Here is a 24,191-nt window from a genome sequence, read left to right as displayed (position 1 = left end):
ATTGTATTATATTTCTGTTTGCAACGATGTGTTAATAAATAAATAAAATTTTCCGATTGTCTAATTTGAGGCTATTTTTCTCTTCTGTGCCAATTTACTTCTTAAACTTTCGTGCTTAAAGTCTGTAAGATACCTACGTCAGAAATGTTTCCTAATTTGGTATGGTATGGTATGTGTAGAATACGCAAATACTATTCGATCCATATTCAAACTTCCATTTAGTTTCAACACGCCCACACGCTGTTCAAGGGTTGCAACATATAAATTACTACCATTCTATAACCTAAAATATTCGTATTTACATTTGTGATTAGTAGCGCATATGCACTGCACGATAGACTTTGCAAATAATTAAATACTACACACAGAAGTTCATAAAACCAATTCTAATAACGAAGGCTATATGAGGTATTTTCTTAATCCATTGAATAGAGTCTGGGAATGAAGTTCTTGAAGAAATTTAATCGAATACCACGACGGGGCGAGTCTATGCAGGCAATACTTAGGAGTATTAACTAAGCTTATATATAAGCTTTATACTTTAAGTATTTATTTAGTCCCATTAATACTTATAATTAATAAGTATTTAAAAATGGTGGTTACAAATCTTTATACGCTTTCCGCATCAACGCGTTAGCCAAAAGTTTGTTGATCATTCAATTAATAATCATAGCGTCAAATAAAGAACTCCTGATGCCTGTATGGTCTTATCAAAATCTTGCACAAATTTGTCGCAAAATTTAAATTAGAAAACTGCGGCTTTTATTTCTCTACCCTACATGTAAAGGTTTACTAAAATTTATGTATAATATTCAGTTTACAGTTAAAAAAATACACTATAAAGAAATTGTTATGACGTAAACAAGTAAGACGTTTTATTTTATTTTCCAAGCAACCTTGATGAAGGAAGAAACACTTATAAATTAAATTTAGCAAATTTTTAGATCTCGGAGTAAATATATATTGTATAATAAAATTCCTTACATTCGAGACTTGGCACAAACGATGACTTCTGTATGGCATAATTCTGTATTAATCATACATCTCGATCTTACCCTTAGACTGGTCTCCCATATTGTCTCTTGAAACAAAGGGAACGACATAATGCAGCGTTATTAGGGCCAAACGACGCTTGACCCGATCACAATTGATCTTGTAATTGCGTCACGCACTGATTACTTACGACATTATCCATGCATTTCAATCGGACAATTAATTAAAGAGTATATAAAAATTCCGAATAGAAGTAAAATACATTTTTATGAAACACTAATCGTAAGAAATTTGAAATCTTTCGTTACAACAGGCTTTCGAAAAGCAATATCCATTTCGCAATGCGTATACACTATTGAAATCTAAGTTTCGATAAGCGCTATGGATATTGAAAGAATTACGTCAAATTTGGTTTCCTTAGGGACAGAAAAAACTATTAAAATATAAAAAAATTGATTGGTTTCACAATAGCCTGGTCTGACTAGCTTTGGACTTAAATATAATCTTGTTCAACACTACCTACATCTTTCAAGTATTTCGCCGAAGTATATTCAAATTACGCAGTTGAGAAACGCCATGTTATTAATATTTTACATCTTCAATAAAATAAGTAATCTTTGTCACTACTAAGTTTTTATGCTAATCTGACAATAATGATTTTTATATGTAGATTATAGTATGTATCTTGAATAATTTAATAATAATATAACTAAAATAGACTATTTGACGATTATTTAAATGTCCTGGGGATTGATTTGCTCCAGTTCATACAATTTGTATGACTCAAAACATGGCGATTAAAAAGAGTGGCGGAGAGTTTCTTGCCAGTTCTTTTTGCCCGCTCTACGCCCTTGACTTGCTAACTGGTAGTAAATGTAAATTTAGAATCAATTTAACATCTTCTCTGTTGACGTTCATAAGTGTACTTGATTACCTATATGAAGAAAATTATTTTGAGTCTGAGACCAAAACTAACCAGAAATGTAACTATTTATTAACTTCAAAACGTCTTGAAGCAATTAGACGTTATATTAATTTCAAAATGAGTCATCAATTCACACCCTCACCCATTACATGCAGACTGTCGGGGGATGACTAACCAATAACCATTTAATTTTAACTCCGTCGATATCAGTTCGATAAACATTGTTTTATTAAGCTCGCGTGAAAATGTGGTACTTATTATGTATGTTGTAGCCAGACCGTAAAATTAATAATTAAATTGTTGGCAATAAATCCTTTCAAGAAATTATCAACGATTCGACCACGATAAGTAGCTTTGGTTAATTAAATCTCATCACTTTATTTTTTTTTACCATAATGTAAACAATTTTTATACTTTAAATAAATATAGGTTTCACTTACACCATCTCTAAGTAATTTCTATATTTACAAAGAAATAGTATATTTTAAAAGCCTTTTGAATTTACTCGTTACAAACATAAAATGAATTAAGTTTAAAATACAAATCTCCTAATATTTGTCTTTGATTGACATAACCTTTACACATTTAAAGAAAAAACTGTTTTTAACGGATTAAAGTTATGTATTATTATAAATTTACAATTATTTAACATAATTTTAAATTTATCCGACGTTTCGCGTGCTTTACAGCGTGCGTGGTCACGGTGACTCTTTTTTTTTTTTCTTTAAATACAAATCTCCTTTTAATATTAGCCATTATTTGTTATTTTAAGGTGTTTTATTATTATTATATTTCGGTTTTTACTTTTCTCGACAGCTAGGTTTACAGTCCTCCCTTGAAGCCTCTGTAACGCAGCCTTCTCGCTACTACCTGAGCTGGTTTCAGTCTCTGAACACCAGAGATTCTGGTGTGTTTCCAGTACAACATACTCGTGCTACTGTCGAAAGGGGATGCGCAAATGTTTTCCCACAATCAGCCCTAGGGCTATGAGCGCATCTGAGCTGTGATGCTGTCATGTGTATTGGATTCCCGTTGGAAGCATCTGCTCATCTACTACCTGGAGCTAGTTGCCAGTCTTCTATCTCTAGAATATGGTGACGTTTTTGTCGTCTCACATACTGTTCTGTGGTGATACATAAAAACAACGATTACAGTGCTCATGATCCAATCGAGCAGTCGTATAGAAACAAATCTATGGAAAATGCCGTTTGGTTATCTTACTTATTATTAATTTAAAAGCTTACTTATTATTTTACGCGTTAGTTCGGTAAGTTTATCAATTTATTTAGGTTTAGTTTAAATTTTTCCTCTATTTTTTATTTTACCTGTATTTTTGTTAAATACTTGTATGTAATTTTTATGCTCTAATAGATCTGATGTATGTGTGAAAATACTATGTTAGAACTTATTAATATAGTTAGTTAAATAAATAATGTAATAGATTCACGTTCTTATTAAAGAAATTTAAAGTATAGTACACGCAAAAATCGTTTAATTATATCAGACATGTTTACTAAAGTGATATCAACGTTTTAAAAGCTCTCAAAAATGGTTGAAAGTACTTTACAGTTTGTAAAGTATAAGTACTACACTCAAAAACGCTTTGAAGTTTTTTAGGAAGGGGTGAGAAATTTTATTGTCTCCGGTATTATATTTTTGAAACGGGTAATCATTTTTTCTGTCATAAATTAATATTACATTTTGAAAGAAATTTAACAGGTGACATTAGCGAAAAACTAAAAACATGGAAAGTAGTTTAGGAGTTCTATAAGCAATTTAAAAAAATGTAATCGATATCTCACAGTCAAAAAAGGCCGAAGACAAAGAACTCCTCATTATTTAAGACTGGTTAACGCAATAATTGACCGTGACAAGTGACGAATATAGATAAGTGTGAACGCTAAGGAAATGGGGCTTCCTGTAACAATTTTAAACGTGACTTCCTTACAAAATCTATGTTTCGTCTCACAAACAAATTAATAATTGTGATTTTTTTTATAGTATAGGAGGTAAACGGGCAGGAGGCTCACCTGATCTTAAATGACACCGCCCATAGACATTCTCAATGCCAGTGTCTCCCGAGTGCGTTGCCGGCCTTCTAAGAATTGGTTCGCTCTTTTTTTATAGTATAGGGGGCAACCGGGCAGGGGTACGATATAAAACTCAGTGAATCTTTTTTAAATCTCGACCTACAATCATAAACTTCTCTGATCATTATATATGTATATTACATATATAATGATATACACGATATAGGTTAATATGTAAGTAAAAACATTGTCTTGTCATTTGTATAAATGAATATTGAATACTTAAGGGAAATTATGGGAAAGCTATTTAATAATATATAAGAAGAAGAAAATGTAATAATATGATTGATTTGTTTCATGTTCATCACATCAACACTAACTATCCAAGAAACACAGTTTTGTATCGCGCAGACTGGACATACAACGACGAATATTTAAGCCTTGACTTGTTTGAGCTATCGCGGAATATGGTTAAAAGGAGTATCAAGAATATCCATAGAGCAGAATCACCTGCATCATGAGCACATCCCAGATACACACCTTCATGTACATACCCTTACTTTTACACCATCACACAACACAGCCAAATTAGGTACTTAGTTAAATGTATTGAATTTTTTTTCCCTTTTGTAAATATTATATATTCCATCTTTGGCTATATTTTTAGTGTAATTGTTATTATAGATAATTTTTATTAGCTGTGGGATTACGAAATAAATAAATAAATAATAAGACATTATTAATATGTTAAAGTATGCAATATGATGAATTTAACTAAGAAATTAAACAGACATCGAGTATTAAACTATTTTATAACAAAATATTAAATAGCATTTCTAAAATAGTAAATAATAACAAACAATATCTCTTTAACGTATATTACATAAATACCAGTCAATGTATTAAAAATCATTCTCATAATATTTCGCATATATGCGCACTAAAGAATAAAATTTAATGAAAAATAGAACAATGTGTGCAAAAAGTTTCTTCAGGATTTCCGTTTTATCTAGCTCAAACAAAACGTTCTATAATCTCTGGACTGGGTTGAGCGATTAATCCGCCGACTGATCGGCTCTGTGGAGTTATTGAGTGCAATAACCCTAGTCTATTTTATAGAATCGATTCACGCGGAAATATTAAAAATGGTTATGGTTATTACAAGTTTTTCATGGCCAAAACGCCAGACAAATTTTTACTCGTCCGTTTCATTGATAATAATCTATCTTTATATATATAATTCTTCTGTGAGTGTGTATGTCACTGAACTTCTCTCAAAGGACTGGACCGATTTTGATGAAATTTTTTGTGTGTGTTCAAGGGGATCTGGGAATGGTTTAGATTCACAAATCAGCCCGCCAGATGGCGCTGCAGTCGGTACTTTTATACTTTGCTTTACTAATTTCTTGAAATATCATGCAGGACAACGTCTGTCGGGTCCACTAGTATTTATATATGAAAGTAGACAATTAATTCGCTTGAAGATGTCGTCGGTGTTTGGGCCTACAACATGTTATGGGAATCGTACGATGAACCAATGCTCATTTATTTATTTGTGTTTATAGGAAATAAATAAATATGTATAGGGAATAAATAAAACAAAAAACAATTTCAAATACTAAAACAAAAAATAATATACTAAAAATTAATTTAGTCTTTCAAGTTATTATTTCAATAAATATTCGTTACGGGGTTATCCATTTGTTATTACAAATAAATAAATTATAAATTTTAGGTTCGTATTTACACGATTAAACGAATGCTTATAGCATTCTTTTGATTTTACCTCACTCTTTTCAGTTACAACTCTACGTTACGATACGTGAAATTAGGCGCGAAACATACCACGCATGCGTACGCGAAACAGCTGTCGACGCCATATTGCCTCTACACGAGGTTACATTAACTATTTTATCATCAAATTCATCAAATATAATAAATGATTTATATTCGGTGATATACATTTATGACTCCTTACCTATTTGGGGTTTGTAGGTTAACTTTTCGTAGATTTTCATTTTTCTCCGAATAAAATGTTACTAATAGTAGGACTATAAAATCTTAAATAAAAACAAAAGAGCAGTCGTTAATTAAGAATAAAAATATCTTTCTGGAATTATTGACAATAGAGCCAGTATTATCAACAAATTAAGTGGAACCGTCATAGATAGCGGTTTTTCTACGCGTGATGATAGAAACATGATAAACGCTACTCACTGGCTGCTACGTGTTCGCTGGGTCGATTTTCTTCACAGGATGCCCGTTCCTCTCAGCGTACTCCGCACTCAATCTATGGGCCTTCAGGATTTTCGGTTTCGACATATCACAAAGCTTCCTTAAAGCAACTCGAAAATTCCTTGCTCAAAGATGAACACTAATATATCTATCGATTCCTTCGACACTGTTATACTATTAAAGCGATTCGTTGCGAATTAGAATTGTATGAGACGGATTATTTGGATGTATTATGGTTAAAAGCGATATTTCTATTATTTTGTTATGTACACGATCGGAGTGAAGTTGTGAAAACGGAAGCGTGGTGGAGCGGTGTGAAGTTCGGTAGAACGCATGCGTGGAGGGTTGCTGTATTGCCAGATTTAGATAAAAAAACGTTTTTAGGTTTTATTCTTGGGTTGATAGGGGATAAAATTGCGCAAATTTAACTAAATTGATAAACCACATGGGGTATTATAAAGGGGTTATTAAGCTTTTGTGTTTTGCTGCATCTTTAGAGCTATAAAATTGTCCTCGATTTACGAATACTTGAATAAAATGCATAACCAAGATTTACCATTTTATTGCGTAATAAAATACAACTTATAATGTTAGGAGCACAAACAAATATTGTTTATCTCTATAAATGTAAGAGAGAATAATAGCGTTGTTTACGAATTATTAAAACGAACATAGGCATAGATCAAAACTGTTATATTAAATAAAAAAGATCAAATGTAACATATACGATACCTTTATAAGCTCATATATATCAAGTTAATTAAATGCATTCATAACATATAAGGTGGTCTGAAAGGTTCGTGGGAAAATTCTTTTTTTTTATAGAATTTTATTTGAATATTAGCCTTCTAGAGCGATACAACGATTATAGCGGTCATAAAACTTTTTGTTACCATTTTTATAGTACAATCTTCAGCCTCAAAAAAGGCTTCTGTTTCGGTGTTTATCTCTACATTTCAAAACTTCTGTCCAGCAATTTGTTATATATGCAAATAATAATGTAATTAAAGTTTTAATGTATCATAAAAATTAATTAAAAATTATAATATTATTGGGTTTTGTTTGCGAGGACCTTTTTACCATTCAAATCGCGACAAAGGCGTTGTAAACCCTTAAAAACAAAAAGCTATCTAATATATCATTGCATTCAAACGTTGAAAGGGGAAAAGACTAGTAAAACAATCAAGACTAAACTTCAATAAAAATAAACCCCTTGAAGAATTGGAGAGAGTCGGAAAACACTAGACATGTTTCAAATGGGGAGTGAGTCATAGTGGTGCATAGAGAAAAATCGATCGACGCCATTCGGGATTGCCGCTGCATTGTGTAAGCAACAGTAGCGTCCGCAAAACCATTAATTTTTCGGTTCAATACTTTATTTTTCTCAAAGAATTACATTCACTTAGTGAGAAAATTTAAAGTGTATCGTGTAGAAAATAACCTATATAAATCATGTAACTTCGTGGAAAATTAAATTAAAAAAAAATTACATTTACAAAAATGCAGAAAGATCTTATTGATATTACACAACTGGCTGTGACTAATAATTATTAGTAATAATTCATTTTTACGACTGAGTTCTTTTGTATTTATATATTATTTACACACCGTTCTTTAAAAAATAAAATCAGTGGCGCTACCACCTGTTAAGATCTGGGGCTCAGAATTTTGGACCTGTTTCATGATATTTTTTTTTCAAACATCCTAGCCCATCAGGCATATGTGACCGAGTGGCTAAGCAGCAGGAGAGTTCATGATCATTTGTCTTAAAGGCCAGTAGGTGAGCCTCCTGTGCCCGATACAGCCCGTCGACTAATGCAGGCCAGTTTCTTCACGATGTTTTCCCTCACCGTTCGAGCGAATGTTATAGGCGCTCTACAGACTGTTCTTTAGGTAACGGATTCGATTCCGAGTTTGCAAATAACTTAAGTTTTAGCTAAGGGTTTAGAACCCATTTAAAAATTGTCACAGATTCGCAGCGCTGTGTTCAAAACTGCAATAAACGTACTATCGTAAAGAATTTCCCACTGTTATAGTTAGATATTAATCATTAAGTATCAGTTAATAATAATACTAGTTTAATGAATGCTGTGTTTGCATCTTTAACGTGTGCCGTTAGTATTGTGATTGAATATTCTTTTGTATGTTTTTGGATGTAAGAGTATGTTTCTTGTAAGATTTTGTTGGCAGAACTTTTCAGATAAATAAATCTCAACTTTCACATACGCTTTCATATTTCACGTTGACGTCATACAATAAATAAATTGGCACGAGACTAGGGTGTTCTTTCAACCTTGAAACCAAGAAGATTCAAGAACACCAGCAAATGTCTGCCAATAAAATTATATCATAAATAGTCTAAGAATGCAATACTCGTAACAAAGAAATAGATTTTAAAATGTTTGCTTTTGTTTTTTTAACTTTTCTATTTATCCATTTTGAATTATTATAATTACAATAGAGCTTAAGATATTGCATATATTCCACAACCTGAAAACATACATAGTTGGGAGGATTTGCCGTCCAGGCAACTGTAGTTATCATTCCATGATTTTAGTATAATAATATTTATAGTTATCTAAGAAATTTAATAATAGATGTGCGTATATTAAGACAAGTGACCAAGACTAGAGTGGTTTACGAAAATAAGGGCGAACTCTGATGTATTAATCGATATCAAATTTGAATAGATGGTACGGATCGGAATATAATATTTTACGTATACATTCACAAGGATGTATAGTTTTTTATTTAATTTCATTCAGACAATATTGACAACGTTCGGCAATTTCTTTAATGTGACAAGCACTTATAGAAAAAACATAACGTAAAAAATAATTAAACCCGAAGGAACAGTGATTCAAAGTATGGGTTTAAAAGGTTTATCCAGACTATTAAATAGACAGTCGATTCTAGTATTTACTAAATATGAATCACTAAATACTTGAAATAAAACGTTTTGCTAACCCTACATTTCAACCCCTGGTAATCCCCGAGAGTCTCCCCATTGCTCAATCACAACGTTTAGCAAATGTGCCATAACCCATAACCACTGTTTGGATTTAGGCGATTTTTAAATATTTTTTGTTCTGAATATGTATCAAGAAAACTGTACACGAATATTCGCGATCAATCTTGAGACGAATCTAGGTCAAAATCAAAACATTCATGTAAGAGTGTGTTATAGGTACCTATACTTTACTAGTATGCTAAGCCGTAATTGACGTATACGTATATGAACCATCAATCTCATTTAAGTTATAACAGGTGTCTCAAAATAAAGTTTATATTTAAATTCAGAGTGAAAATGTTAGACGACTTCTTGGTACCTGAACTTCAAAACTTTCCTGGCTATAACCAAAGAACACGGTTCCAGCAGGACGGAGCAACGTCACACACGTCCAATACGTCTCTGCCACTCACTCTCTGTCTCTGTCCGTGAAATTTTCTCAGGCAAATTGATCTCCAGGAGAGGTGACATAAATTGGCCTCCACGCAGTCCTGATTTAAACCCTATGGATTTTTTCAAATGGGGTTATCTTAATTCTAGGTCAATAAGCCGACTTCTCTGGCGCAATTGAAAGAAAATATCCATCACGAAATGGCGCCCATCACTGAATCCACCTGCCGAGTCGTCATAAGTAATTTTATTGTTCGATTAAATGAGTGCCGCGAACGCGAGGGTCTTATTTTCAAGAAATAAATTCCCAAAATGTGTACTTTAATAATGAATAAACACTTTTTTGATACACGACTTATTTTTTTAAATCGATCAACTAAATATGAACTTTCTCTTGAGACAACCTGTATATGTACGACAAAAGAATGAATGTCAGAGCGAAACAACGGCAATGCACTCGCCCTCTGGCAATGTAATTGTCCATGGGCGGTGGTATCACTTAATATCAGGTGCCCTTTTGCCCCGTGTTATTCTATAAAAAAAACAACAGATTATTTTTAAACGTTAATATATCATAAGCACTCTTAATTGCCGGACAGTTTCATAGACACACTGCCGTTTTTGTAGGTGAGTAAATATTAGATACTATTTCATTGCAATTATCCGGGTTTTAATAGTACCGAAGACCACTCGCCCTAAAACATATTTCTGTTCTAGAAAACCATTTTTTTTCAACTTAAAATTAATTACATAACATTTCCATAGTTACAAGTAAATATGAAATATACTAGCAGATCCGGCAAACGTTGTTTTGCCATGTATATTATTTCGAGTTTTTTATATAGTTATATTTAAACTATGTACAATAATAAAAATAGGGGTTGATCGTAGAAGGGTGAAAATAAGGTTTGGATGTATTTTTGTAAATCATAAAAATTGTCTAAAAAATAAAAAACATTTGGGGTGGACATCTCTTATTACTTAGGGGTTTGAAAGATAGATAGTAGTCTGACTTACTGAATATGAATAAAAAATTCATAAGAATCGGTCGAGCCGTTTCGGAGGAGTTTGGGAACGAACATTGTGACACGATAATTTGATATACTAGATATATCCATAACATATATATCGAAACTAGAAAGCATACTTAACAGTCTAAGGAAGCCGTTTTCGAATTCATTACAAATAGCTGTGAAAATTCACGCTGTAATTATAACTTGAAAAGCGTAATTAATGAACTATTTAACGCTGGCTTGCACTTATATGCCCTCGGGTGTTGCGAATTCAAAAGGCTTTGAAGGGTTACGGTAGGCTTATTCCGATATAAAGTAACTAGTATATTTGCTGTTTGATGATTGCTACATCAACTACACCCATAGGGGAGAATTTTGGTCAAATGTTATACAGTTAACGTTTCAACATAAAGAAAGATAGGTCAGAAACTATTCTTAATAAACAGTTGATGATTATTACTACACTAGATAATAAATTACACTTATTAATACATTAGATAATAAATGAAACCTGACAAAGCACGTTGAATTATTAGGTGTAATCTTTACTATATTTGGGGTTACATATTCTTCCCTCAAACATACCAAATATTTATTTAAAAATTATACAATTTTAAACCAATCTTGGTTCTGCGCAAGCCAACTGGCTAGTGGTAATGTGACAACGTTGTTTTTAAAATGACGATAAATTCGTAATGTTCATACAGTGCGTTACTTCTTGAGTCTAAAATTATGTACTTAAATTAATGGCCCTACACAACGAATTTTTATATTTTTATAAAATTATATTTCAGCCATACAATGCGCAGAGGCAATGAGAACTTGGAGAAACTGATCGTGGTTAGTAACACAGAAGGATAAGATCACGTGGCTCACCAACCTGATGGACCGATCAAGTAAAAGACTCATCGCCCTCAAGACTGTACCCTGTTATAAGAGAGGCGCTGGACAGAAACCGGTGGAAACTTATTCCGCTTCTGATGTTTCCTTGCTGACCAGGACCTTCAGACATGAGTTAGCGACTGAAGAGAGAAACTAACGGCCCATCTATAGATCCTTATCAAATTTTAAATGATTTGTCATAATACAATACAATGAAATTAATTGCACGATTTTGCGATCGCGTTTTTTACTTTAAATTCCGTAATAAGACGTCGGGAAACCATCTGCGGTTGATGAATACTGAAACATAGCTATAGAAACTTTTTGTTAGTCAACTAAAAAGTTTTTATAGCTACGAACAATACAGTATTCAAATACACTATTGTTGTGGGGTTTTCAGCCAACATTCTTATGGATTTTGAATTCAGAATTTTGGTCTGTTCTTAATTTTTATTATAGTCTGTGACCGTAGTCTATGACCCATTTTTGTTTTGAGAATGCCTTTTATAAGCATGTTTTATTTAAATTCTGCTATTGTTATGCTAAAAATATGAGTTAATTTTTCATTATGATGATAGAGACATACACAATCGTATTTAAAAATCAAATTGTCTGGACTTTTGTAGATTAAGTTAATTTTCATCTTTTGTTAAATTGAGTTATTACAATTTTTTTTCCTTAAATAAAAGTTCTTTTTTACCTTGTCTTCTGCTTCCTCCGCTCGTCCCTCAGCCTCCAGAACTCGTTGCTCGAGCTCCGAGAGCTGAAACAAAAACATTATTTTAAATTAAACTAATAATTAAGAGGTATCACAATTTGCAAGGTTGCACAGTGCTCCATCTATCGTCAAAATAAGTTAACATAATTGAATCGCCACTGCCATCTAGCGTGTCAACTTCTGCAACGACACAAATAACTTCCTACACATCTCCTTCGTAGTTCCGCAACCACCCGCGAGGTGGCGCTATAACCAATTATACACAAAACTAGGTCGAAGCGTATAGGGATTGCAGGTATGTTTATTTTGCTATTCATCAGGGAGGCTGTAGAAAGGGCATTATTGTTATGTACGAGCGTATTCGTGTGGTTTCTGAGGCATGGGGAGGCAAATCAGCTAGCGAAAGGGTGGTTAGTTGCGAATATGTACAGATGTAAGTGAAGGCCAAAGGCTGCGTTTGAAAGGTTTGTTTTATCGAATACCTATTTGAATATAAAACGACTCGCTGAAAATACTTTGATACAATGTATTTGTTTCACGTAAGAAGAATCTTTGTAAGGTATATTTTTGTTTGAGTTATAGTTTGACTTTTGAGAGTATAACAACAAATAATAAATTGCACAAAAAAGAATGAAGGTTGGGCGATTGTCTATAGTTGTTGACTGCTTATCAGCTTTTGGGATGGTGTTCTATAATTAATCTCCATGATATTAAAAACTACATAGCTAAAGCTATCATCAGGCTAACACCAAAGCAATAGATGTGGTAGTTCAATAGATTACAAATCTATTGAATGTATTGAATTTAAATATAAAATATTTAAATAGAATTAATTCCATTGTCACTTCATTATGTGATGATTAAAATCACTAAAACACCACAGCTCTTTGCGCATTGATTACTATGCCCAGATGTCCTGTGGCACTTTTTAGCCATTGGCTAAAAACTATAAGTATGTACATTCACAGAAATAAAAAACATAAAAGATATTAACACGTTCATGTGAGCGTTAAAAATAAAAAGCATTTTCCCGGATACTGTTTATTTGCGCAATTATTTCGAACTGTAAATCATGAATCCTTTTCGTAACGAACCAAATAAAAATGCACACGAATGCAGACGTCAAAGGATAATATTCGATAAATCAAAAACAACCGAATCACCTCTCAAAGTACATTTGTTTGTTTTCAATATCGTTTGAGGATTCGTATTGCCATTTCCTAAAAAAGATTGGGATTTGCTGGATGCATGAGGAATATTCGAACTTTTTAATGCAATGCCTTTGAAATGTGAATCAAAATAGAGACTGTAGGAGAATTTACATTAAAGATCTTACTCTTTTCAATATTTCATTCTTAAAAGAATAAGGCAAGATTTATGAATTATAAAATTTCTACGTGTTTTGTAGTAGATACAGTTATCTTAAAAACTAGCTAAATTTCTTCAAATGCCCAAAAAACTTTAAGAATATATACCCAAGAAATAAATTCAGACGCCTTCGAGTGATTTGGATACTGTATACAAAATCTATACAAATTTAATTATAAAGAGGATAGATTTGTATGTAAGTATTTTTGTAACGAATTTGATCAAAAAGTACTGGAGCGATTTTAAAAATTCACCATTTGAATGCTACATTATCACTTATTAATATAGGCTATTTTAATTGCAAGAAATAAATAAGGATCCCAACTAAAATTACAATAATGTTACCCAAGGTGTAAAAAATGCCTATAAAATATCTTTCATCGCATGCGCTGCGAAAATGATTGATGATAGAATAAGAAAATGTTCCACAATAGAATATATCAATATCTACAATTTAAAAAAAAAGTCCGCTCGTGCGAAGCCGGGTCGGGCCGCTAGTGTATATTAAAAGATTTAAAACGCAATTACCAAACAACAAAAACAGTCTATTACTTCTCTGCCAAAAAATACGGTCAATAAATATCATTGACATTAATATTGCCAGGCCTAAGAGGCAGTATGTAGCTGTCAAATCCGTCAACTGCCACTCAGATACGAGTGACAGCGATCTCCGAGGCTCATATTGCTGTTAAATCGTGTTAATGGGGGTTTGACGTCTAGAGTTACATGATCCTTGTTTATAACACTTTAAGCGATGGAAAATGGGTGGAAAAATATGTTCTTTCTAAAGTTACAGTAAGTTACGCTAAGTACACAAGGAAATAAGTAAAAATCAGGTTTTCTCAGACATTTGTTAAGATTTCGCTTTTTAAGATGTTTCGCGTTGTATGACTCAAAACTTAGATTAAAAAGAGTGGCGAAAGTTTCTTGTCAGTTCTTCTCTTCCGTTCTACGCCCTTGATTTGAGCACTGGCAGTAAATGTAATTAAATTAGAAGCATTTAATATATATTTATTTTGACGTTCATAAGTATACATTGTATTATCAAAATGAATAAATGATTTTGATTTGATTTGGCCATATCGCCAGTAGAGAACCGAATAGTCTCGACAAACTGATAATGGTAGGAAGGGGTGATGGCAGGAGAAGTTGGGGTCGATCGCCTACCCGTTGGTTTGATCTAATTAAGACAATTATGGGTCTCATCCCTAATGCTCTGAGACAAACTGAGGATAGAGTGGTGTGGAGGCAGCAAGTCCTCGTATCGGATAGGGCTTTAAACAGGCACGACCTTCAGTAATGAAGACGAAGAAGAAGCAAAATGGTATATATTTTAAGGTAAATCTGTTAAAAAGGTTCTATGGAAAAGTACTGTTTTAAATCTTTACAACCAAACTCATATCAAAAGACCATTTTACACTGGAAGGTTTATTTATAGCGCCATAACATGTGGGTCACTTGACGATTGTCCGTTTATTGACGGCCTCTAAGCCAATGCACTGTTTATGATTATTTAACAGCATAACATATTTATATTTAAATCATACTGGCTTAGAACTGACGCCAATACTGTAGATCGTCTCGGTCTATTTGAATATAACAGACATATGTATATGGAAAGAAGCATGCTCAGCATAAGAGCTTGGCCACAGTTTCTGGCGGTGTGGAGCGCGGCGCGGCGAGAGGGGCTGCGAGAGGCGCGGTTTGCGGTGGTATGCCACAGCTCGACCTGCTGCGACCGCGGCGGCATCAGCGGTGCACGTATTTAGAGTATATTAGTTAGTTTTATTTCGTCCCACAATTTTTTTATAACATGCCTATATTTATGATGTGGATGTTGGTACAATTTGCTCAATTTGTTTTTGCCGCTTGCCGCTTTGCGCGCCGCAAACCACGCCGCAGGTGACTGTGGCCAAGGGGTAAGACAATTAGACAAACAAACATACATAAGAGCTAGAACAGGTGTGACAGACATTGTCACTAAGATTGATCAAATGAAATGGAGATGGACGGGTCATATGCTACGGAGCTCATATGAAAAATGGAACAAAATAGTGACGGCATGGTACCCTAGAGACGGAAAACAAAGAAGTGGTCGACCACGCAAGAGTTGGGAGGACGAACTGAAACTAACAGCAGGCGTCAACTGGAGAAGAGTCGCAAAAGATAACAGTGGAAAGGGTTAGAGGAGGCTTTTGCTAAGAGGCACACCGAACTCCGAGATATACTGGAGTGAAAATATATTAAAGTTCATATAATATATAAAGTCACAGAGTTTCGAAATTTAAATTCTATATTATTATTTACATATAATAGGATGATAGGTTATTACATCTTCTTTTGATGCCTCTTCAAGACTAGAGGTTGGTCGTCTCGTGAAGTTGTCTTGTCCTGTGCCAGATACTCTTCCGCAGTCACATACTGGACTCCCTAACGTTATGAAGTCATGATTTTGTCCTTCTACAAACACGCCGTTTACCCTGGATTTTACCCATTACAGGTAATTTTAGGAGGTGGTAGCGGTCATGGCCACGTGACCCAGGTACACTATCAGTTGCGTTGTTTAAAAGATTTTGTTTCGTGCGATTCGTTTAAGCGGATAACGGCGTTACATTCAATAAATTTTTTAACTATATTATTTAATTAAAATATTTTTCTCTAGTCGTCCATGCCTACGATTGATTTTTTTTAATAAACACTTTGTTTGATTAATTTTTTCAACTGAAACTAAAATGATTAGGACTTAAATCACTTGAAACGTTGAGTTAAAAAAATTGTGTATGCATAGTACTATATGAGTATATGCGTAGGTAATATCATTTTATTGTTTTATTGTACTAGCTGTATCCCGTAGTTTAACTAGAGTTAGTTCCTTCTAATACGTCTAAAGCTTTCCTCGTTAAATGGACTGTTAGAGAAAATGTTTTTTCCATTCAAACCAGTATTTGTTGAGATTTTTTTATATATTTTATATATTTTTGGTATGAGCATCGGTTATTATATGAAAGCAGAGATAAACCCCAGAATAATTCTTCAATAAAATACCTCTATCGTTGGACTAATATAGCCCCAAAGCCTACTTTAAAGCAACCGAAATCCGTTCAATTTTCTGCATCACCACTCAAATATTGGTACATTCTTTGATGTTCCTTCTATTGGAAATAAATTGTAGTGGACCAGAACTAAATGGGTAACATTCTGATATAAAGTTAGTAATGCACTGACCGGAGTGCAGTCAACCGGAAGATATAAGCCTTCAAATAGTCCGCGACTTCCTTTACGGAAAAATATTTTCGAAAGTCGATAAAACCTTGGTCTAGGGGTTAACATTATGTACAGTAATCCCCCCTATAACGCGTTTCAATATAATGCGATTACCAACCCCCCCCCATTAGTTTTAATAATTATTTTGGCTTTTTGCACCTGTTTCAATTGTGTTAAAAAATTACACAAAATAACTTTATTAAACTCGTTTTCCTAGTTTTTAAATTGTTCAAAAAATCAGTTTTACGAGAATACTCCTACAACGCGATTTTCTATAACGCAGTCCAGATCTACCGCGCGTATTTACTGTACATGTGATTCCCACCAAAACAGCACTTCGGTCGTGCCTTAAAAGGGTAAATTAAAAGATTTGTTGTTCGATTTGTTTCAAATTAAAATTACAAAAAACATATAAAAAGCAATTTTAAGTAACTGGTAAATCATGCTCTGATGCAGCTTTCAACTAAAACATTATTTTTCTTGAACTCCAACCTAGGTATGTTATCACAGAAGACGAAGAAAGATTATTTAGAAATAGCGTGCAACAGTACAATGAACGGCTAGAGAATCGCTAAGCGACGGGCGTGTTTAAATATTAACCAACTACCTTCCCGTTACCATCATGTTATCGCCCTCGTCTCTAAGCTTTACGATCTTGAAATGTACTTTGATTTAATCCTATAAATACTAGATACGTTTTACAGAATAATACAATCTAAATCATGGTATAGTACATTTGAAAACCACTGTTGATGTGTAATGTAACAAAAGTGGTCTTTAGGAGCGCAACAAATGCATATAAAAATAATTCTTCAACTTTTTTTTACATTGCTTAGGGCTTACTAATAAGTGCGGGTAGTCCATTTATTAGCGGTAAAAAAACCTGAACGTTCTCTCACCATATATGTTGTTGGCTCTCGACAGAACTGAACTTGCCTTACAGCTTGGGTCAGTCATGGTCAACTCGTTTTTTTTGTCGAAAAAAGTGCTTGACTAGAAAAAAATTTATTTACTTAAATTTGGAAATTTCTGTATTTAAATTGAACGGCCTGGCCGTTACTTTTTTGTTAATAGCTAATTAAATTAGTTTTTAATTGTCAATTTAGCAATTAATATATTGTTGATATGAGGTGTTGGCCTAGTGACTAGGTGACTTTGAGTTCGTGTGTTCGAATCGATCCTGGATAAAACCCATGTTCCATTTTCTCTCTATGTACGGAATGAACACTAAGCGAAGGCAAAACATTATGAGGAAACTGACATATCTTAAAACCCAAATATCTACAACATGTGTCAGGTAAGGCGTTTGTCTATAAAAATATAAAGTGTTCGAAGTCAGTACAATATAATATTGCATAATAACAATTTCGAGACTAATTTCAATTTTAGAATCTAAGAAACCCGCCAAGTGCCGTTAGTCATGACCTATAAAAATTTGAAATTCGAATATTAAATCATTTTATGTCTTGCCATTTACAAGTAGCAAAATTTGCCCAGTTAAGCAATCGTAAAGGAGCCCCGGAGCGTTTAACTGCCGCACCTGGTTTATACCACCTGCAACTTTGATATTTCTTTAAAACTTTTAAGTGGAAATTTATAGTTCAAGTGCCGTAAGTGATTTCGATAAAATCGTATGTGTTATACGTTAAGTCAATGAGTTATTTGAAAATATTGGAAATATTGATTAATGCCTATATATATGTATATTATTTAAGTCTTGGCTTTAAAAATATAAAAAAAAAGAGTGTGTGTACTTATGTAGGTACACGCGTTAGAAGTTATACTTCTTTGGCGTACGGAAAAAAAATAACTAAAATGCAGTAGTGATGAACTATAAATATTAAAATTAATCAAAAAAAATATTATAAGTAAATACTATCACCGTCGTATATGAAATTGATTTAATAAAAACACCAAAATAATATTTATTTATTCACACTGTTTAATTGTACTGTTACGAGACACGTGTTCTAAATATTAAAATACTAGAATATACAACTTGAACATAGTTATTATCGATTTTCATGCCACCTAGAACTAACTTCATTCTGTTAATTTTGTGTCACGGTGCGCGCGCATCGTAAAATTTCACTTTCATCAATTTTTCATAACGCGCCTAAAGAAGTATAACTTCAAAAAATTAAATCCAAATAAAATTCCAAATTCAAATTAAATGTTTATAATAATAATAATAAACCCACCAAAACGCTTCTCAATGCAAGATTGCATCACACCAGTGATTGAGTCACCCTATGACAAAATATAAACAAACGTCATCTTGAATTCGACTAATCTGTGACCGTTGTGTGTCACATGACTGTCTGTGATTACGTGATTATGATTTTTTTATAATTTACAAGTTATTGAACGCTTTTCATAGCCATGTATTGAACAGATGCGAAGCCACCAGGCCAACACTACTCAAGAACATATACGTATAGTAACTTATATGTATCAATTAATTTTGATTTGGTGAGAGTAGATCGATCCGTACTTAACGTATCCGGAAAACCAAATCACTTTCCACTGTCTTAACATTAACAACGCAATCCCCGCGTTGTTATTGCTGGCAATGGAGTTCCATAAAATTAGCTTGAGCGTTTATTCCGTTGATAAATTTGACGTGGCAACCCGGGCTGCGCATCAATCATGCAAGTATGCCGCTGTTGTGGTCTGCCCGTGATAAATTACATCGCGCATTGCGAGGATATATCGTCGCCATATTGGGAATGACCGTGCATGTATACGTTTCGCAAGAATTGTTTGGCAGTAGACGATTATTTCTTATTGAATTAGAAATGATAATTCAAAAATGATTTTATGAATCAAGTACCTTGATAACTTCTTATAGATTTAAATAAATTAATAAATGTAAAGGTCAAATGTTTTTTTTACTTTTAAACTGACCAATAATACATGTTCCCAAACAAACTTAATAGTAAATTCCATAACAATTAAAAAATATATATTAACTTATTACACACTTAATTTAATGTTTTCTATTCAGAATTAGCGGTGGTTGTGGTGGTATAATATAATATTTGTTTAAATTTATATATAAACGAGTATATGTTGTAATGTGTTGTATAAAATTTCATTATAACGTTCATATGTATATTATGTTGTATATATGAATAATACATTAATATCTCACTGAAAAACAATAGTCAAAATATAAAGTCAAAGTATGAAGAACAAAAATGGTTACAAGAAACTTCATACATACAAGTATGTAATAATTAAATTGACATAAGTATTATTCTCACAGTTACTTATAAAAATCATAAAATACATAAAACCATCTTTTATTTCCCGCCCCAGCGAGCCGTACTTTTAATAAATTATTCTTGCCTAATAATGCTTGCGCGATTCAATGTTCCTTCCGACGCGTCTAAAAATATCGCTTTGAAATTTTTTATTTTGTAGGCTACATTATTGTATAAAAAATATTGCTTGCATCTCCAAATAGCTATTATACATACTGGCAACAACTAAAACGTCTGATAACCGCATTCCAATCAAAAAGTTTTTATTCGAAATTCTGTTTGGCGATGACATTCGTCAGTGAAAAAAAGTAAAAAACCGCCAATCAGGAGATAGCGGGAATCCATCAACGCGTCATTGCAGAGAATCCAATTTTAAATTTTCCCGCCCTTTGCCTTTCTCTGAAAAGCAATTAAATTACACATTTATATCAATTTATCAGCTTTACATCATAATAGATTTTGTATAATAATATACCAGTGCAGATAGCCTTCAAAATAAATAAAAAGTGAAAAAAATTACAGTAGGATGAAACCCATTAGAAAGGCAGGGGAATATGATCAAAATTAAAGGAAAAATAAATTACGGTCGATCTGAGGTCGGGAAGGGGTAGGGGGGGAGTTTTAAGGGTAAAAAACGGTTTATCTCGATTTCCGGCAAAACTACAAGTCCTATCGAAGAAAACTAAATGGCAAAGTTGTAGGTCATAAAAAGATCTACAACTTTTGTATTCACACATTTTTCACATAACATCAAAATTTATGTGAAAAATTCAAAAAAACAACTTTTTGGTTTTTTATTTCTATCTTTTACAAAAATTTATTTTTTTAAACGAAATTTGGTGAAAACTTACCTTATTATGTCCCAAATATACTGTAATTTATTTGATTAAAAATATTTATTTTTTCACCTTATTTTGAATTAATATCGAAAAAACAGCCTAATTTTCAATCGAAAATTCTGACGTCAAAATTTCAGCCTGTTTTCAAAAAGTTGATGTGCTTTCAGTGCGTTGAAATCTCTACTTTCCTATGGTAAAAATATATATATATATTACCATAGTAAATCTTCTCGGAAAATGCAAAAAATCGTATGCAGTAACGCCCAGACCCGTCATCCCCTTCCCTACTTCTCTATGAATCTTCTTTAAATTATAATTAGATGCCTATTTATTACTATTTTAAGATAACGTATATATACCTGAGTGACCTTAAAAAAAAGTTTAGCCTTTAGATGGGCTAAAATTTTCGTATTTCATAGAGAAGTAAGGAAGGGGATGACAGGTCTGGGCGTTACTGCATACGATTTTTTGCGTTTTCTGAGAAGATTTACTATGGTAATATATATTTTTTTTTACCATAGGAAAGTAGAGATTTCAACGAACTGAAAGCACACCAGCTTTTTGAAAAAAGCTGAAATTTTGACGTCAGAATTTTCGATTGATAATTAGGGTGTTTTTTCGATATTAATTCCAAAATAAGGTGAAAAAATGAATATTTTTAATCAAATAAATTACAGTATATTTGGGACATAATAAGGTAAGTTTTCACCAAATTTCGTTTAAAAAAATAAATTTTTGTAAAAGATAAAAATAAAAAACGAAAAACTTGGTTTTTTGAATTTTTCACACCAATTTTGAGGTTATGTGAAAAATGTGTGAATACAAAAGTTTTAGATCTTTTTATTACCTATAACTTTGCCATTTAACTTTCTTCGATAGGACTTGTAGTTTTGCCGGAAATCGAGATAAACCGTTTTTTACCCTTAAAACTCCCCCCCCTACCCCTTCCCAACCTCAGATCGACCGTAATTTATTTTTCCTATCATTTTGATCATATTCCCCTGCCTTTCTAATGGGTTTCATCCTACTGTAATTTTTTTTGGTTTCAAAAATTATCGGCACTGGTCTATAAAGTGATTAAACGGTTATTTTATCTCTGTCAGTTTGATGTAGCGTTTCTGTTAGTACATTAAATATATAACATTAATTTTGGCTTACAGTAAAAACCTGTGTACCTGGGTGAATTAATCTTAATGAAAAGTTTTGCACTAAAACAAATACAACTTGTACAAAAATATTCTTGTAAGTTTATGCTTGCTTGAAACCTAAATAGCCACTTTAAAACGTTTGCTTAGCTGAATAATGGCGAACATAAATCTACTCTTTCTTCAATTGTTTCAAATAGTTTACAACACACATTATTTAACATGATTCCCAAGAAACCTAGTAGCTAACTGTTTTGTGAAGTCGTAATACATCTCAGATATACCTATAGTTTTATATTAGTCACGTTTTAGTTTAAAATGTATACGTTTTCGCTATGTCGTAGAGGTGATGTAATCTTGCTACGCACACACGAGTTGTTTTTTGAGTGGATTTATAAAAATAAAAGACTCATAAGTCACGTGATATCAGGTCATTTATCTCTTTATATAAATAAAAATAGCGTAGAGCAGTGTTGGTCTAGTGGCTTCAGCGTGCCTCTCTCATCACTGAGGTCGTAAATTCGATCCCCGGCTGTGGACTTTCTGTCTATGTGCGCATTTAACATTTGCTCGGACGGTGAAGGAAAACATCGTGAGGAAACCGACATGTCTTAGACCTAAAAAGTTGACGGCGTGTGTCAGGCACTGGAGGCTGATCACCTACTTGCTTATTAAATTTAAAATGATCATGAAACAGATTTAGAAATCTGAAACCAAGACCTAAAGAGGTTGTAGCGCCACTGATTTGTTTTATTTATTTATACCAATCATTGTTAAACGTATAAACGTATGTAGGTAAATTTTGATTTAACTTCAAGCAATGTACGAAAGCTTATATAGGCTTGATAGACTAACTACCGTGCCAACACACTAAGATTTATGCATGGTAAAATAACCTTTAATATCACCTTGGACAAAAGCCAGCCTACCTGCTCTTATTAACGTATGTGAGAGAACACAGCCTCCCAGGAATTGCATGAAATATGCAATTTAAACATTGGAGCTTCGACAAAAGCGGGGGTATTATTTACTCAACTGCATATATGGGTATATGGGCATATATATATACTTAAACCAGCACTACATCGTGAATATTATTTGTTTATGACCACAAAGGTGTTGTATTGATATTTCTTTTTGTGTCAAGCACATGATGATATCGATTAAAATATTAATAATTTATATGCAAGAATATGGTACAAATATGTTATGGTGGTACAATCTATAGCCCGCAAAATCTGCCGCACATAATGGCATGCAAATTTGTCTGAAAAGGAATTTTACATAGTAGTTACATACATTATGAGTCATTGTTGTCAATTATTACTTTATTTTATCACTGATGTATCACATTATCTAATATATAAAATTCTCGTGTCACAGTTTTCGTTGACATACTCCTCCGAAACGGCTTGACCGATTTTGATGAAATTTTTTGTGCTTATCCGGTATCTATGAGAATCGGCCAACATCTATTTTTCATCCCCCTAAATGTTAGGGGTAGTCCACCCCTAAATTTTTTTTTTTAATTTTTAGATACATTATTTATTTTTTATTTTTTTATGATACAGCATCAAAAAATACATACAACCCCTAATTTTCACCCCTCTACGATCAACCCCTATTTTTTATTATAAATGATATACATGGCAAAACGACGTTTGCCCGGTCAGCTAGTTCACATATATTATTACGTTATCAAATTATTATTAATTAACGCAAATAATCATTAATAGAAGTAGTTTTTCAAAAAGTAGTACATTAAATCGATTTTTTAAAACTCTAGTAGGAAGATCTATGAATGTTTTTGGTAAATTATAATAAATTTTTATTGCCATATATTAGGTGCTTCTCCTATACAACTCCAGATTAATTTTTAGCATAGCCAATTTCTCTCCATGTCTATTTAGACCTTATATAATATGTATTTAATAAATTATTATTAATTACTTATTATTGTTATTATTGATTATTTAATTAACCTAAGATATTCAGTGACAACACTTAGCCTATAATGAGACCCAGAAACGTGACTTAGCTTATTATGATTCCAATATATCAAAATCCAATTAAGTTTTTGTACTTAGCACTTAGACTTATTTCTGAATCTTAC

The 24,191-nt window shown here is 32.7% G+C and overlaps 1 protein-coding gene across 11 annotated transcripts in view; it reads right to left on the bottom strand.

The window, feature by feature from the left end:
• The window catches only part of LOC125051499 (uncharacterized protein CG43867), a 315,007-nt gene that overhangs the window by 44,729 nt on the left and 246,087 nt on the right, over nucleotides 1-24,191 (bottom strand). For 10 of the 11 annotated variants that reach the window (XM_047651827.1, XM_047651831.1, XM_047651830.1 and 7 more), the window contains one exon: nucleotides 12,179-12,241. In XM_047651827.1, the coding sequence (XP_047507783.1) occupies nucleotides 12,179-12,241 (63 nt within the window). Of the gene's footprint in view, nucleotides 1-6,165; nucleotides 6,472-12,178; nucleotides 12,242-24,191 lie in introns of those variants that run through there. The other variant, XM_047651839.1, reaches the window with a different exon arrangement.

Source organism: Pieris napi, chromosome 8, assembly GCF_905475465.1.
Source record: "Pieris napi chromosome 8, ilPieNapi1.2, whole genome shotgun sequence".
Taxonomy (NCBI): domain Eukaryota; kingdom Metazoa; phylum Arthropoda; class Insecta; order Lepidoptera; family Pieridae; genus Pieris; species Pieris napi.
Note: the sequence above shows the minus strand (reverse complement) of the source record. Positions and strands in the feature narration are given on the sequence as shown.